At 41.5% G+C, this 13,631-nt stretch overlaps 1 protein-coding gene across 1 annotated transcript; it reads left to right on the plus strand.

Moving 5' to 3' along the window:
* Nucleotides 1-739: 739 nt before the first annotated feature.
* On the plus strand, nucleotides 740-11,069 carry GATAD1 (GATA zinc finger domain containing 1). The gene is made up of 5 exons (XM_042966376.1): nucleotides 740-1,070; nucleotides 1,857-1,982; nucleotides 3,624-3,683; nucleotides 7,166-7,349; nucleotides 9,680-11,069. The coding sequence occupies exons 1-5, from the start codon at nucleotides 819-821 to the stop codon at nucleotides 9,868-9,870; spliced, it is 813 nt and encodes a 270-aa protein (XP_042822310.1). The 5' UTR covers nucleotides 740-818; the 3' UTR covers nucleotides 9,871-11,069.
* The last annotated feature ends 2,562 nt before the right edge of the window (nucleotides 11,070-13,631 follow it).

A 13,631-nucleotide genomic window follows, 5' to 3' on the forward strand; every position in this document is an offset into this window, starting at 1 on the left:
GAGGTTGGGTGATGGGCATTGAGGAGGGCACCTTTTGGGATGAGCACTGGGTGTTGTATGGAAACCAATTTGACAATAAATTTCATATATTGAAAAAAGAAATAAAAAAATAAAAATAAAAATAAATAAAATGTATTTCAACTCCTAATGCATAAATGTCCATGGATGTAACTCCTGTAAACAAGAGTATTGGGGGGCGGGGGGGAGAGGGGGTTCTAAATTATAATTTTTAAGACCGTAAAGGGGTCCTCAGTAGGAGCGCCAGATTTAGCAAATAAAAATACAGCACACCCAGTTAAATCTGAATTTCAGATAAACAAATACTGCATGGGATACACCCATACCAAAATATTATCTGAAATTCAAATTTAATTTGGCATTCTGCATTTTACCTGCCAGTCCCATGCCTAAGGCCAAAAAGTTTGCAAAAGTCTGCCCTAGTAGGAGATCAGTTCCCCTAGTAGGAGATCAAGGGTCCAATTCCAGAAATCCCGGGTGGGGCACTTCCGGTCATGGGAGGGCAGGCCAGCGCCGCGCAGGCCCCGCCCATCGCCGGAAGTTTCCCAGGCCGGGTCCCGCCTCCGAGCCCACATCCCGGCGCTGAGAGCCTCCGAGTGTAGGTGTCCCGCGCAGAGCGGGTGGAACCGCCTTCCTGCCTCCAGGGGGCAGCGGCCGCGCTCTGGTCCCTTCGTGGACAGCTCGGCGCCCGCGCCGCTCTTCCTGTCGCTGGGAGTGGCGGGCCGACCAGCGGGCGGCCCGGGCCGGCGGTCGCCATTCCCGTGTCGCTGCGCCCGCGGGGGCCGCCCGAGCCCGCCACGATGCCACTGGGCCTGAAGCCTACCTGCAGCGTCTGCAAGACCACGTCGTCCTCTATGTGGAAGAAGGGCCCGCAAGGGGAGATCCTCTGCCACCACTGCACGGGCCGGGGCGGCGCGGGCGGCGGGGGCGCCGGCACAGGGGCGACTGGCGGGACGGGGGGCAGCAGCGGCGGTGGCAGCTTCGGCGCAGCGACCTTCGCTAGCACCTCTGCTGCCCCTCCGCAGAGCAACGGGGGCGGGGGCGGCAAGCAGGTGAGCTCCAATGGCCCCTCCCGCAGGCGGAGGCCAACTGGGCTTGAGGTGGGCGGAGGCCGGCCGGGCGGGGAGGGGGCGCGCACTGGGGCCTTCCCCGACCGTGGGACCCTGCTAGAGCGGGTCGCCTCCTCCCACCACGAAAAGATCTTCGTTGATTTGGCCCATCGTAAGCACCTTTTGTTATTTTCAGAAATTGCAAGTGTACAGAAAGTAAGAAAATTAAAAACCCTTCAGAAATCGCCCTCATTGTAATAACAGTTGCAGGAGTAACCAGACATCTCAATACACACACGTATACACAGACACTAAACAGGATCACGCTACTGGACCTTTCTCTGTTAAAGTGATTTTACCATTATGTCATATTAAGTAATATCATTGTCATTGCTTTAAATGGCAGCATAAGTATTCCATTGTAGGAAGTGCCATACCTAACTAACCCTCGCCCTGGAGAGTTCAGTCGTTAAGGGTTGTTCACTACTATAAATGTCAACAAATGAATAGTTCTTGCCTTGGCCTAGACTTACTCGCACTCCTGCCCCCCTGCCCTTCTTTAAGTAGTTCACACGTTTTTGGAGGCTATGGAGATGCTTGCCCAGGGCGTTCTAATTAGCCCAGTTCCTGTGATTACCCAGCATAAAAGGAAAAGGTACATTTTTACTTAATTTTTATAAATCAGCATAAAGTGCGTACTCTGGAGTCATTGTAAGATGGTTGTATCGGGACAGCAGTCTTTCTATAATTTTATTTATCTTTTTTGTTCTTTAATTGTTTATATAACAGAGTAAGCAGGAAATTCACAGGAGGTCTGCTCGGCTGAGAAACACTAAATACAAATCTGCTCCAGCTGCTGAAAAGAAAGTTTCCACCAAAGGAAAAGGGAGAAGACATATTTTTAAATTAAAAAATGTAAGATGATTGTGGACAGTGTCTTTTACGGTAATGGCATTGTGTGTGTAGTGTGTCTGTCACTGCCTTCATCTCTCATTTGGACTTCGCTCTTGCAGTATTCTGGGGAGTGGTCCACACTACCTGAAAGGAAGTTAACACTGTTGCAGGAGGCTTACTGTTTATAGTTAATAATATCCTTTCTCTCTTTTTTAGCTTTTAATTGTTTCCACTGGGAAATATAAAATATGAGTCTAAAAGAAACCTAAGCCTCAAATGCATTTTATTGGGTCCTCTGTGCAAAGGAGGAGGTGGGATTATGGTTCTTGGTATCACCAGGTATATCAGGAAAAAAAAAATTTCTTTTTATTCTTTAAAGATTGAAGTAAATAATACCGTAACTTATTCACTTACGTTTGTTATTACAGCCCCAGAAAATGTATCTTACTGATTTATGATGATCAGTTTGATGAATATGAATCAAATATTTTGCTAACCTTTTCTTCTTCTGCTATAAGAAAATAGATGGTTGACAGACTTGTGCTGGGGGTAGTTGAAAGCGCCTTTTTTTGCAGTTAAATACTCAGGATTTTTGTAAACACAAGGGGAAAATGGTCAAACACAAATGTAGACTACTTTTTTTAAACCTTAGTATGGTGAAAAAAATAAAATAAAATAAACCTTAGTATGGTGTTCTTTCAGAACAGGAATGTTTCACTTACCTGCAAAGGCATTTCTGAAGTTGGTCATATTCATTTGTAAAACACAGAGGGGCCCTGCAGTATATTCTTGTGCAGATTGCAGATTCTTTTCCCATTGAGAAGAGTTGCCCCTAATTTACTTAAGACTTTTATAATTTAGTTTTCTTAAAATGAGGCATTTATTGACTAGACAAAGCATGTTAAGTAAATGTGCATTTGACTATAGTTGTGTCACTTAAACACATATTTTCCTCTCATGTGTGGCTGAATATGCCCTGCAGTTATTTCAGTATCAATTTCTCTAGCAACCCCTTTCTTCAAGGATGATGCCAAGACATATTTGGGGAGGCCTGGTTTTTGTGTTGTGGCACACAGCGTATACTGCAGCTTTAGAAGGGATTTCAGGAATGGTTGGGTGGTGACAAATTTACTAAGAACTCCCAAGGAAGCTTCATATAGCCTTAGTTCAGCCTTGCTAGAAAATTACTTCTGATGACAATGAGTATCCTAGTAGTTCCACAGATAAGCTGAGATGGAAAATGTCTTCAAAGGAGACACTTTTTCACCTTGTGTTCACCTACACATTTTTTATGACTTCCACTCCTATCATGCCCAGGCCATCGGAGCCAGGATATTTTTATAACTAGAATGTTAATATGTAATAAAGCTTTGAGAGTGCATGCAGTGGATCTAAGCAGCATAATCAGAAGCTTGCGCTTTGGTTCTCAGCAATTTTCAAGCTGCTGGTAGCAGAAATAGCCGTGGAAATATTCAAACTGCCTTGCCACTACATTCAGAAAATCATTTGTCTTTTTATTGCACTCCTTGTCAATAAATAGATTTAGGATTTCTGAAGTTACAGAATTCTCATAGATGGCTGGGAAAATGTCTATACACACTACACACATATAATAATACACTATGAATGTGCTAATATGTTTGCTTTTGTTTTTTTTCCTAGCCCATCAAAGCTCCTGAGTCTGTTTCCACTATAATCACTGCAGAATCAATCTTCTACAAGGTAAGCACCTGTAGGGTCACTGAGGGAAGATTTGGACCTGTTGTGTGAGATGCTGCCAAATGTTGGGTTAGTCCAAAGGTCTCTGCTCCTCTGTACGGTATGTGATTATTTTTTGTTCTTTTCTAAACTATTTTCCCTCATAGGTGGCTGGTATAAGACAGCTCATCCAGAGCTGAGGGGTAGTTGCTTATTGAAACGTGTTATTTTTAACTATTTTAAGTATCTCAAAATGCTAACGTATAGTGTGGAGTCATGAAAGAGTGAACCATCCTAGTCACTGTGACAGTCACTGTGTGAAAAGCAGAGTAGGGGCTTGGACTAGTAGAGATTGTATAGACCTGATATCTGGTGGGTAGAGGAGGCACAGAGATTCTAAAATGCCTTTAAGGAGAAGTGAGAGGAATAAGGATAGTGGTGGTGATTAACATCTACTAGAAGTCCATGGTGAAAGAGTCCAAAATGTTTTGATACAAGAGTGAGGAAGTCAGGTTTCCTGGGATCCAAAGCCCACAGACATCTGCTACTCCGGAGAGACATGACCTATTGTTATTTTTTAACCAGAAGCCTTAGGAAAGCAGTTGCAACATAGAAAAGAGCCCCAAAACCTGCAGGCCTGGCACAGGCAGCAGCCATTAAATATTGTTGATGTTTTGGGGTCTGAATTATCTTTTGGGGGGCAGTGACACAAATTAGTGCTTCATACCTGACTGAAGTGGACCAAACACTGAGAAACTCAAGTGTTATACTGTGTACCTTTTTTTTTTTGTTAGCCTAGACTAACAGTCTGTATACACAGGCAAACATCTGTCCTGTATTTCCAGCCTTTCATCATTGTTAAGAATAAAATAGCTGAAGTTTAGCATGTGCTTGCTATGCATCAGCCACCGAGGTGAGCATGTCACATGCTTTACTTCATTCAATCCCCTCCATGAAGTGCTGCTGTTATTCCCACTTTATGGATGAAAATAGTGAGGCACAGGGAAATTAATGAACTTGTCAAAGATAAAATAGTCAACAAGTCATGGAGCGACCTCGGCTCCTGGCTGCACTGGCAAGTGGCTGTGTGGCAACCTCTCTTGTGTTTCTTCATCTATAAAATAGGGATTGTAAATAGCAGCTACCTCAGTGGGTCAAGCAAGATCATGTATGTTAAGCACTTAGCAGAGTAAGCACTCAATGAAGAGTAGAAATTGATATCCATCATGTTTTCAAATTTGTGTATCACTCTCACAGCTGAACATACAGTTTACAGATTGAGTCCAGAAGCAGCTGGTTTGGGGGGCACCTGGCTGGCTCAGTCAGAAGAGCATGTGGCTCTTGATCTTGGGGATCTCCACACTGGATGTGGGGTTTACTTAAATAAATAAACTTAAAAAAAAAAAGAAGCAACTGGTTTGGCTAAGGATTTAGTGTACTAGTGATTTCCACGCATGTCTCAACTGACAAAAAGGCAATGGCATGTGGGACCTGTTATCACAAGTATCAGGATTTCTTATTGCTGTCTACCATCCACATTTGTTAAACAATAAGGACAAAGTGCAACAGATATTCGGGTAATGCTGCAGATATCATACCCAGTACTGCAGAGGCCATCGCTGCAGTGCCACTGTGGTCAGCGCCAGGGCAGGAGAGTTAAAAGGTCACTGCCATCTGTTGAACTGGAGTCCAGATCAGGCATGCTAGGGGGAGCTGAGTGGGAACCACTGGGTCTGATGGCCAAGAGTATGGGCAGCCAAGACCCCAGATGGTTAAATGGCCTTCCTGTGGCAAAAGAGCTCCATGAACCACTCTGCTTACTCCTAATCCAGTGTTCTTCAGTATATTGTGTTGACCTTCTTTCTTGTCTGCCAAAAACCCTGAAACCTCCCTGCAAATGAAGGGACTCTTTAGATCAAGTACCTTAGTCACGTCCATTGCTCTATGTAGGTACATACACAACACATGTTAATAAACACTTACCATGTGCCAGGTACTGCTTGCCATTGGAATCTTTCACCAAGATATTGTCTTTGCCTTGCAGTTCTGTTTTCACATGATTATATATTTTGAGTTAATATTCATTAAGCATATATTTGAGTGCCTATGATAAGCAAGGTCCTGTTTTTTTATGTGTGAAAAAACAAACTAATCATTGGTAATTTGGGAATAATGATTCTATGTGTAGACAAAGTAAACCATAAATGTAAAGTATTTATATGACAAAGAACTTTGAGTAGTGTCTACAAGGACCAGATGATGATGGATGTGAACTAGGAAGTAGCAGATGGTAGCCCCCATTAACCCTACCTGTCCATAGTGATCTACATACAGCAGTCAGCCTTAGACACATGAATGAAGTATCCACCTGGAGAAACTCCTGTCACAGTTCACTCACTGCAAGTATTTCTTCAGAATTATTTTTAGGGTTGAGACGCACAATATCTTTAATGGCTTTACCGGCTGCCAAGGCCCTATTTTGAGTGAAGCAGTGATAAATCACACTTGGTTCCTGCAAGTCAAGGATTCCTTCACCAGCTGAGAACCACACGTACCTAAGGAAGTGCTGAGTATCATTTGGATCAGCCATTATAGGTGTTGGAAGGAGAGATTATTTCCTTTTCAAGACCTAGGGGAGAAAACATAACAGATAGCAGACAGAGTCATAGGGAGGGCTAGACACGGGACATGTACAGATTAGTTAGTTGGCTGTGAAGTAGAGTGGGGATAAGACATGAGGCCTTGAGGAGCACCTGGGTGGCTCAGTCGGTTAAGCATCCAGCTTTGACTCAAGTCATGATCTCGCAGTCTGTGAGTTGGAGCGTCAGGCTCTGTGCAGACAGCTCAGAATCTGGAGCCTGCTTCTGATTCTGTGTCTCCCATTCTCTCTGCACTCCCCCCCAAAGATAAACATTAAAAAAAATAAATATAAATAAAAAATACATTAAAAAAAGACATACAGGTAATTGTCTTGTGGGAGGATATCAAAGTGAATGGGAAAAGACCTATCCTGAAGACTGACTATAATCAGAAGAGTTTCTGTCATTTCTTTGGGTTTGAATTTGTCATGTCCGTTTTCTTTATGGACGCCAATGAGGGAGATGTGTAAAGCATATTCTCATCCAGGAAGCAATGCTTTTCAGTACAGGACAGAGAAGGACCACTGAGCTGATAAAGGAGCCCCAGCTGCGTTCTCTGCCTTATGTAGCCTTCAGCAAGTCTGATATGAAAATCTGATATGAAAATTCTGATATGAAATCAAAGTGTCATTATAAATAATAAATGTTTCTTCCAGATGCAAGTTTCATGTGTGTGTAATTTTCATTCAAGAGTGAAAAACTTCAGGATTGGCATCAACAGTGTAAATGTTGATGCATATTAGAACATCTCAAAGGTGTTTTACTGACCACTTCGCAAACTGTTTATTTCATGTTAAGGAGGTTTCAGTTCATAGCTGTGGTTTTTATTTTTACTTCAAATATGGGGTTATCTTCTGTCTCCCCCAGGGAGTCTATTACCAAATTGGAGACGTTGTTTCTGTGATTGATGAACAAGATGGAAAGCCCTACTATGCTCAGATCAGGGGCTTCATCCAGGACCAGTATTGCGAGAAGAGTGCCGCACTGACGTGGCTCATTCCCACCCTCTCTAGCCCCCGGGGCCAGTTTGATCCTGCATCCTACATCATCGGTGAGTATGACAAGTGGCACAGGTAAGTCTCCACTATTACATAAAGGAATGTATTAGTCTGCTCAGGCTGCCATAACAAAATAGCACAGGCTGAGTGCCATAAACACAAAACCTGTTTTCTCACAATGCTGGAGGCCAGAAGTTGAAGATCAAGGTGCTGTCAAGATCACTTTCTGATAAGAGCTTTCTTCCTGGCTTGTAGGCACCACCTTCTCCCTAAGACCTCAAATGGCCTTTCCTCTGTGTGTGCACACTCCTAGTGTCTCTTCCTCTCCTTAGAAGAACATCAGTCCTAGCAAATCAGGGCTCTACCCTATGACCTCATTTTTTTTTTCATTAACTTGTTTTTTTTTTTAATTTTTTAAAATTTACATCCAAATTAGTTAGCATATAGTACAACAATGATTTCAGGACTAGATTCTTTAAGTGCCCCTTACCCATTAAACCCATCCCCCCTCCCACAACCCCTCCAGTAACCCTCAGTTTGTTCTCCATATTGAAGAGTCTCTTCTGTTTTGTCCCCCTCCCTGTTTTTATATTATTTTTGCTTCCCTTCTCTCATGGTCATCTGTTTTGTCTCTTAAAGTCCTCATATGAGTTAAGTCATATGATTTTTGTCTTTCTCTGACTAATTTCACTTAGCATAATACCTCCCAACTCCATCCATGTAGTTGCAAATGGCAAGATTTCATTCTTTTTAATTGCCGAGTAATATTCCATTGTATATATATACACCACATCTTCTTTATCCATTCATTCATCGATGGACATTTGGGCTTTTTCCAAACTTTGGCTGTTGTTGATAGTGCTGCCATAAACATTGGGGTGCGTGTGTCCCTTAGAGACAGCACACCTGTATCCCGTGGATAAATGCCTAGTAGTGCAATTGCTGGGTCGTAGGGTAGTTCTATTTTTAGTTTTTTGAGGAACCTCCATACTGTTTTCCAGAGTGGCTGCACCAGCTTGCATTTCCACCTAGGACCTCATTTAACCTTAATTATCTCCCTAAAGGCCCCATCTCTAAACACCATCACTTCAGGGGTTAGGACCTCAACATATGAATTTGTGGGACTATAACTCAGTCCATGGCAAAGAAACATAAGCATCATTAAATGTTAAAAAGGAAAGAACTTGATAGAAAATATGAAAGATATTTTATGTAGTTGGGGTTTGAGTGCTATCAGTTTTTGAGTTAGGGCAATACATACCTACTAACAAGTGATGTGGATAAGATTTTTCTGAGCGACCCAGGTTAAACTCTATTAAAAGAATTTATTGCTCAGGAGTTAGGCTTATTTAGGCATATTGACTTATAAAAATCTAGTTAAAAATAATTTGAAAAGCAACTGTCTCTATTATTTCTGGCATCTTAACAAATTTTCATTACGTATCCCTCCACATGTCACACATATTCATCCTAGACGTTTATGATGTCATTGTGTACAGTTGGAATGGCAGCCACTGTACTTTTATGCATTTCAAAGCTGACAAAAGAAGTGGTATAAATGTTTCTCATAGACTTGCAGGAAGAAGTTGCTGATTAATACAGTTTAAAACGTGTTCAGAGTTTTTAAATTACCCCATATTTTCAACCTTTCTGCAGTGAACTTGCATTACTTTTCATATGAAGGGTTTTTCGTTTTTTCCAGAGGGAACTCAGGGACAAATAACTACTGCTGTTATTCTCACCTATGGGTGAAGCTTGATACACAATCAGTTCTAAGTCTTCTGCTTGTAGGTACATAGAAGAGTGGACTTTCATCTCCCTGACTTCTAGGACTGGGTTCTCAGCAGAGGCGGTGATGTGAAGAATCACTGCTGGGGCTCCTCTCCCACCTCCTCCTCTAATCCTCAGATACTAGAGTGGGAAGTATGGCATAGAGATTCAGAACACAGGTGCTGGCGCCAGACTGTCTGGACTCATAGCCAAGCACTTACTAGTTGTGTGGCCCTGAGCAAGTTCCTTAATCTCTCTTGCCTCATTTTCCTGATACATAGTACAGGAATAATAATAGTGCCTTCCTCCAAGCAAAGTTGTGAGGACTCAAAGTATCCGTGTATGTGTAGTACTTAGAACAGTATGGGCACATGATAATAAACACTGGTGTGCTAATATTTTTAGAGTCCTTCCTATATTGAGTCACTGTTCGGGGGAGTTAAACAGGTAAAGTAGAAAAAGTAGTGGAGAGTGACTTCAGAGTAATACATGTGTCAAGGACTAATGTCAGGTCACCAGAGTGGTTTGCCCTACCATTTAGGAATTTTAACCCTTTGTGAAAATGACATATATGTTCGAAAGATATTTAATCTTTCCACTGACTGCCTTTTAGGACCAGAGGAGGATCTTCCAAGGAAGATGGAATACTTGGAATTTGTGTGTCACGCACCTTCTGAATATTTCAAGTCACGTTCATCACCATTTCCCACGGTTCCAACCAGACCAGAGAAGGGCTATATATGGACTCATGTTGGACCTACTCCTGCAATCACTATTAAGGAAACAGTTGCCAACCATTTGTAGTTTAGAAAGTAAAACTTACTTCCAGTTATCTTGGATTCATAGTACTCTAAGACTTGCCACATATTTCTTTCATGAAATTCCTAGATGGAAAGAAGACTAAGAAGTTTTTCTCTACTACCCAGTAACCAGTAGCTTATTTATTACTAGTCACTTGGAAAGTGAAAAGGGATAACAAGGAATTAAATTACAGGCAAAGGCTATAATTTCCAGGGAGACCATTAGGAACAGGTGGTATCTGTTTTTCTCCATGGATTGTATTTCTCTAAATGGATTGTATTTTTCTACAAGAACAAAACGGTAATTAAGGTTTAGATTTCTGACTAAGGACTTAAATAAAATATAGCTATGACCAACTGTATCTATCACAAAGTTACACAAGCTTTATTTTCTCATCTAGAAAATGCTAGGTACACTCTTGGCCACTTAAACCTTAAAGAAACTGATAGGTGGATGATTGTATTAGCCTGGGCTTTTTAAAACTTTATTCTACAGCAAACAGATTCAGAATTATTTTGTTGATCTTAACAGAGCTGCTCATTCTTCATTGTTTTTACCTCCCTTTCTCAAACTAAGGTTTCCAATCAAACAATAAAATTTTGTAGAGCAGACTGAACTTCATGAAAAGCACATAGGAGACACCTAGTGTTCAGGCATCCCACTTGGTAGTTTCTTGACTACCATTAGAACAACCTTTTGGCAGTCATAAAAATGATTAATGGGCCATAAGCATTTAATATCTTCAAAAAGTCTACCATCTGCTATAGAGTCATAGTAACAGGCCTAAAACAAAGTCTTAGACTTAGAAGCCCTGTTTTCTATGAAATTGTCCAGAATTCAGGTATAAGTTTTACTTCAAATGCAGGCCAGCTAAGTAAGGGGACAACAATGTGAAAATGGGAAGAAGTGGGGACCATACACTCGTGCCTCCAATTCTGTCATGACTTAACCAGCATTTTTCAACTCCAGGAAAATTTGTCAGAATCTTATTTAATCATAGTGATTTTGAGTTGTAGCAGTTTTACCTGTTCACATTTTTCTACACAGTGATGGTTTGTATGTTAGAAGCAAGCAACTGTAGATAGTTCTATGTACATAGTTATCTCTACAAAAGTTACAGTAAAATTTGTTGTAAATACTATTGTAAATAGCTAAGTGCCAATATTCAAACTTTTGGATTAAAATGTATTTTTCATATTGTATTCACTTTGGATTTATTTCATTTAAACATTTAAATGTGGGGCTTTCTAATGGTATAAATAGAAAACACCAAGGTTATACTCTTAATTTGGAGCAACAGATTGATCAACATATACTTGATTTTAGGAAAATTTCAAAGAATGGCTACTTGGGAAAAGAAATACTTAATGTAAGATACTTATTAAAATGTAAAAATAATGGGGTGGCCTGGCTGGTTCAGTCAGGGGAGCATGGTACTCTTGGTCCTGGGGTTGTAAGTTCAAGCCTCATGTTGGGTGTAGAGATTCCTTAAAATCTTTTAAAAATTAATTAATAAAGTTAGGAAATATTGAAAAAACAATAAATACCATGTGTTTATAAATTGGTAAATACTTGTGTAGTATCTTTTAAAATAAAGATTGAATTTTCACTTTCTTCCTCAACAGACTTTACAGACTGAGCTAGCCAGGTACCCCCCAAAATTTTTAAATTTCTATCTGTCAGTAAAATGTGTATACAAAATTAAAACCAGGGTGCCTGGATGACTCAGTCAGTTGAGCATCCAGCTCTTGATTTTGGCTCAGGTTATGATCTCCCAGTGTGTAGGATCATACCCCAAGTCAGGCTCCGTGCTGACAGTGAGGATCCTGCTTGGAATTCTCTCTCTCCTTCTCTCTCTGCCCCTCCCATGTGCACATACTCTCTGTCAAAAAAATAAAATAAACTTTAAAAAAAATTTAAAACGAAGGGGAGGAGCCAAGACGGCAGAACAGCATGGAAGGTTTTTTTGTGTGTGTCTCTTAGCCATGAAATACAGCCAGATCAATGCTAAACCATCCTGCACACCTAGAAAACTGATTGGAGTATTAGCACAACAATCTACACAACCCGAACCACAGAACTCAGCAGGTACGAGGCGCAGAGAGGTGAACAGGAGAGGGAAACCATGGAGGGCAGGGAGCTGTTTTTGCTTGCAAAGAGAGGACAAAGATGGGCGATAGTATGGGAAAGCCCTCCCCCCCCACCAACACCAAAAGCAACTGGAGAGAAAGTGGAAAAGTGAAAACAGCCACAAGGACTGAACTAAAAGGGGAGAAAGGAGAGCGTTTAAATTCCATTAAGACTCTATAAACAGGGATAGCACAGAGTCTGAAACACCGCAAGTCAATACCTGACAGTGCTCTGGCGAGAAGGGCAAATCCCCAGGAGCAGAGTGAATCCAGGGGTCCTTGAGCCACATGGGGAGAGGCAATTCCACTGCAGGGAGGTTGTTTGGTAGAGACTGTGTGGCTCCCCCCACAGGCAAAGGCCCCAGTGGACCCTGGAAAACAACCATATTTGCTGATGCTGGAACAAGATTGTTAAGGGTTAAGCCTGGTGCCAGATGTGTGTTGTGATTTTCCATAATCCATGAAACACTGCTGCTACACGATCCCATGAACTTGTATTGGGTCAGGCTGCCACCCAACTGCAGTCTCTGGCCATTGGCAACAGCATGGTCCTGCAAACATTCCTGGGTGTGGCCGGCACTCAGCCTTGCTCAGTGAGACCCTCCCCCAGAGGGTCAGAACAGGTCAAAGCTTCCGTCCCTCAGAAGCAAGGGGCAGGAAAAACAGCCGCAATTGAGATAAAACTCAGGAGGGAGGTGCCACCTGGCAACCTGATGGCTTGGTCACAGACTGTAAAAGCAGGCAGTGGATGGAAGCCAGAGACAAAGGATGGGTACGCGATTGCTGGTTGGGGAGAGCAGAGTTACGATACTAGACACTGGGTAGCTGGGTGACACCATTTCCACCCTTCCCCGCACATGTGCTTACACACCTACAAGCACCACAACAATCCACCCCAGTAAGCTAAGCAGCGCCATCTAGTGGGGAACGGAGCCGTTGCACTAAGCCCCCCAAATTGGGCCAACCTTGCTCTTCAGGAACACCACATGTCTCTCCGCCTGGTTAGTGTCCGGAATATAAAGTGCCTAATAACTTGACTTCAACGGGAAAACAATGTAATTTCACGAATTTCAGTCCGTTTGCTGGTCCATCTATTAATTTTCTTTTTTTCTTTTTCATTTCTTTTTCATGAATACAGAAAGAGAAAAAAATTATTTTTCTGTTCAATTTTTATTAAAAATATTTTTATTTTTTCTACTATATTGTTTAATTCTTTGTAAATATTTCAAATTCTATTTTACTTCCATCATTTCATTTTATTCTATTTCATTGTATTCATTTTCTCAAATTTTCAAACATTTTCCTTTTATTTTTTCCACTTTTTCTCTAATCTATCAAGCTCCTTTAAACACCCAGACCAAAACACACCTAGGATCTAGCATCATTTATTTGATTTGTGTGTGTGCGTGCGTGTGTGTGTGTGTGTTATTTTAAATTTTTTAATTTTAATTTTTTTACCTTATTAATTTCTTTTCTTCCTTCAAAATGATGAAACGAAGGAATTCACCCCAAAAGCAAGAGCAGGAAGAAACGACAGCCAGGGACTTACTCAACACAGATACAAGCAAGAAGTCTGAACTAGAATTTAGAATTATGATGATAAGAATACCAGCTGGGGTCGAAAATAGATTAGAA

This window comes from Panthera tigris, chromosome A2 (genome assembly GCF_018350195.1).
Source record: "Panthera tigris isolate Pti1 chromosome A2, P.tigris_Pti1_mat1.1, whole genome shotgun sequence".
NCBI classification, from domain to species: Eukaryota; Metazoa; Chordata; class Mammalia; order Carnivora; family Felidae; genus Panthera; species Panthera tigris.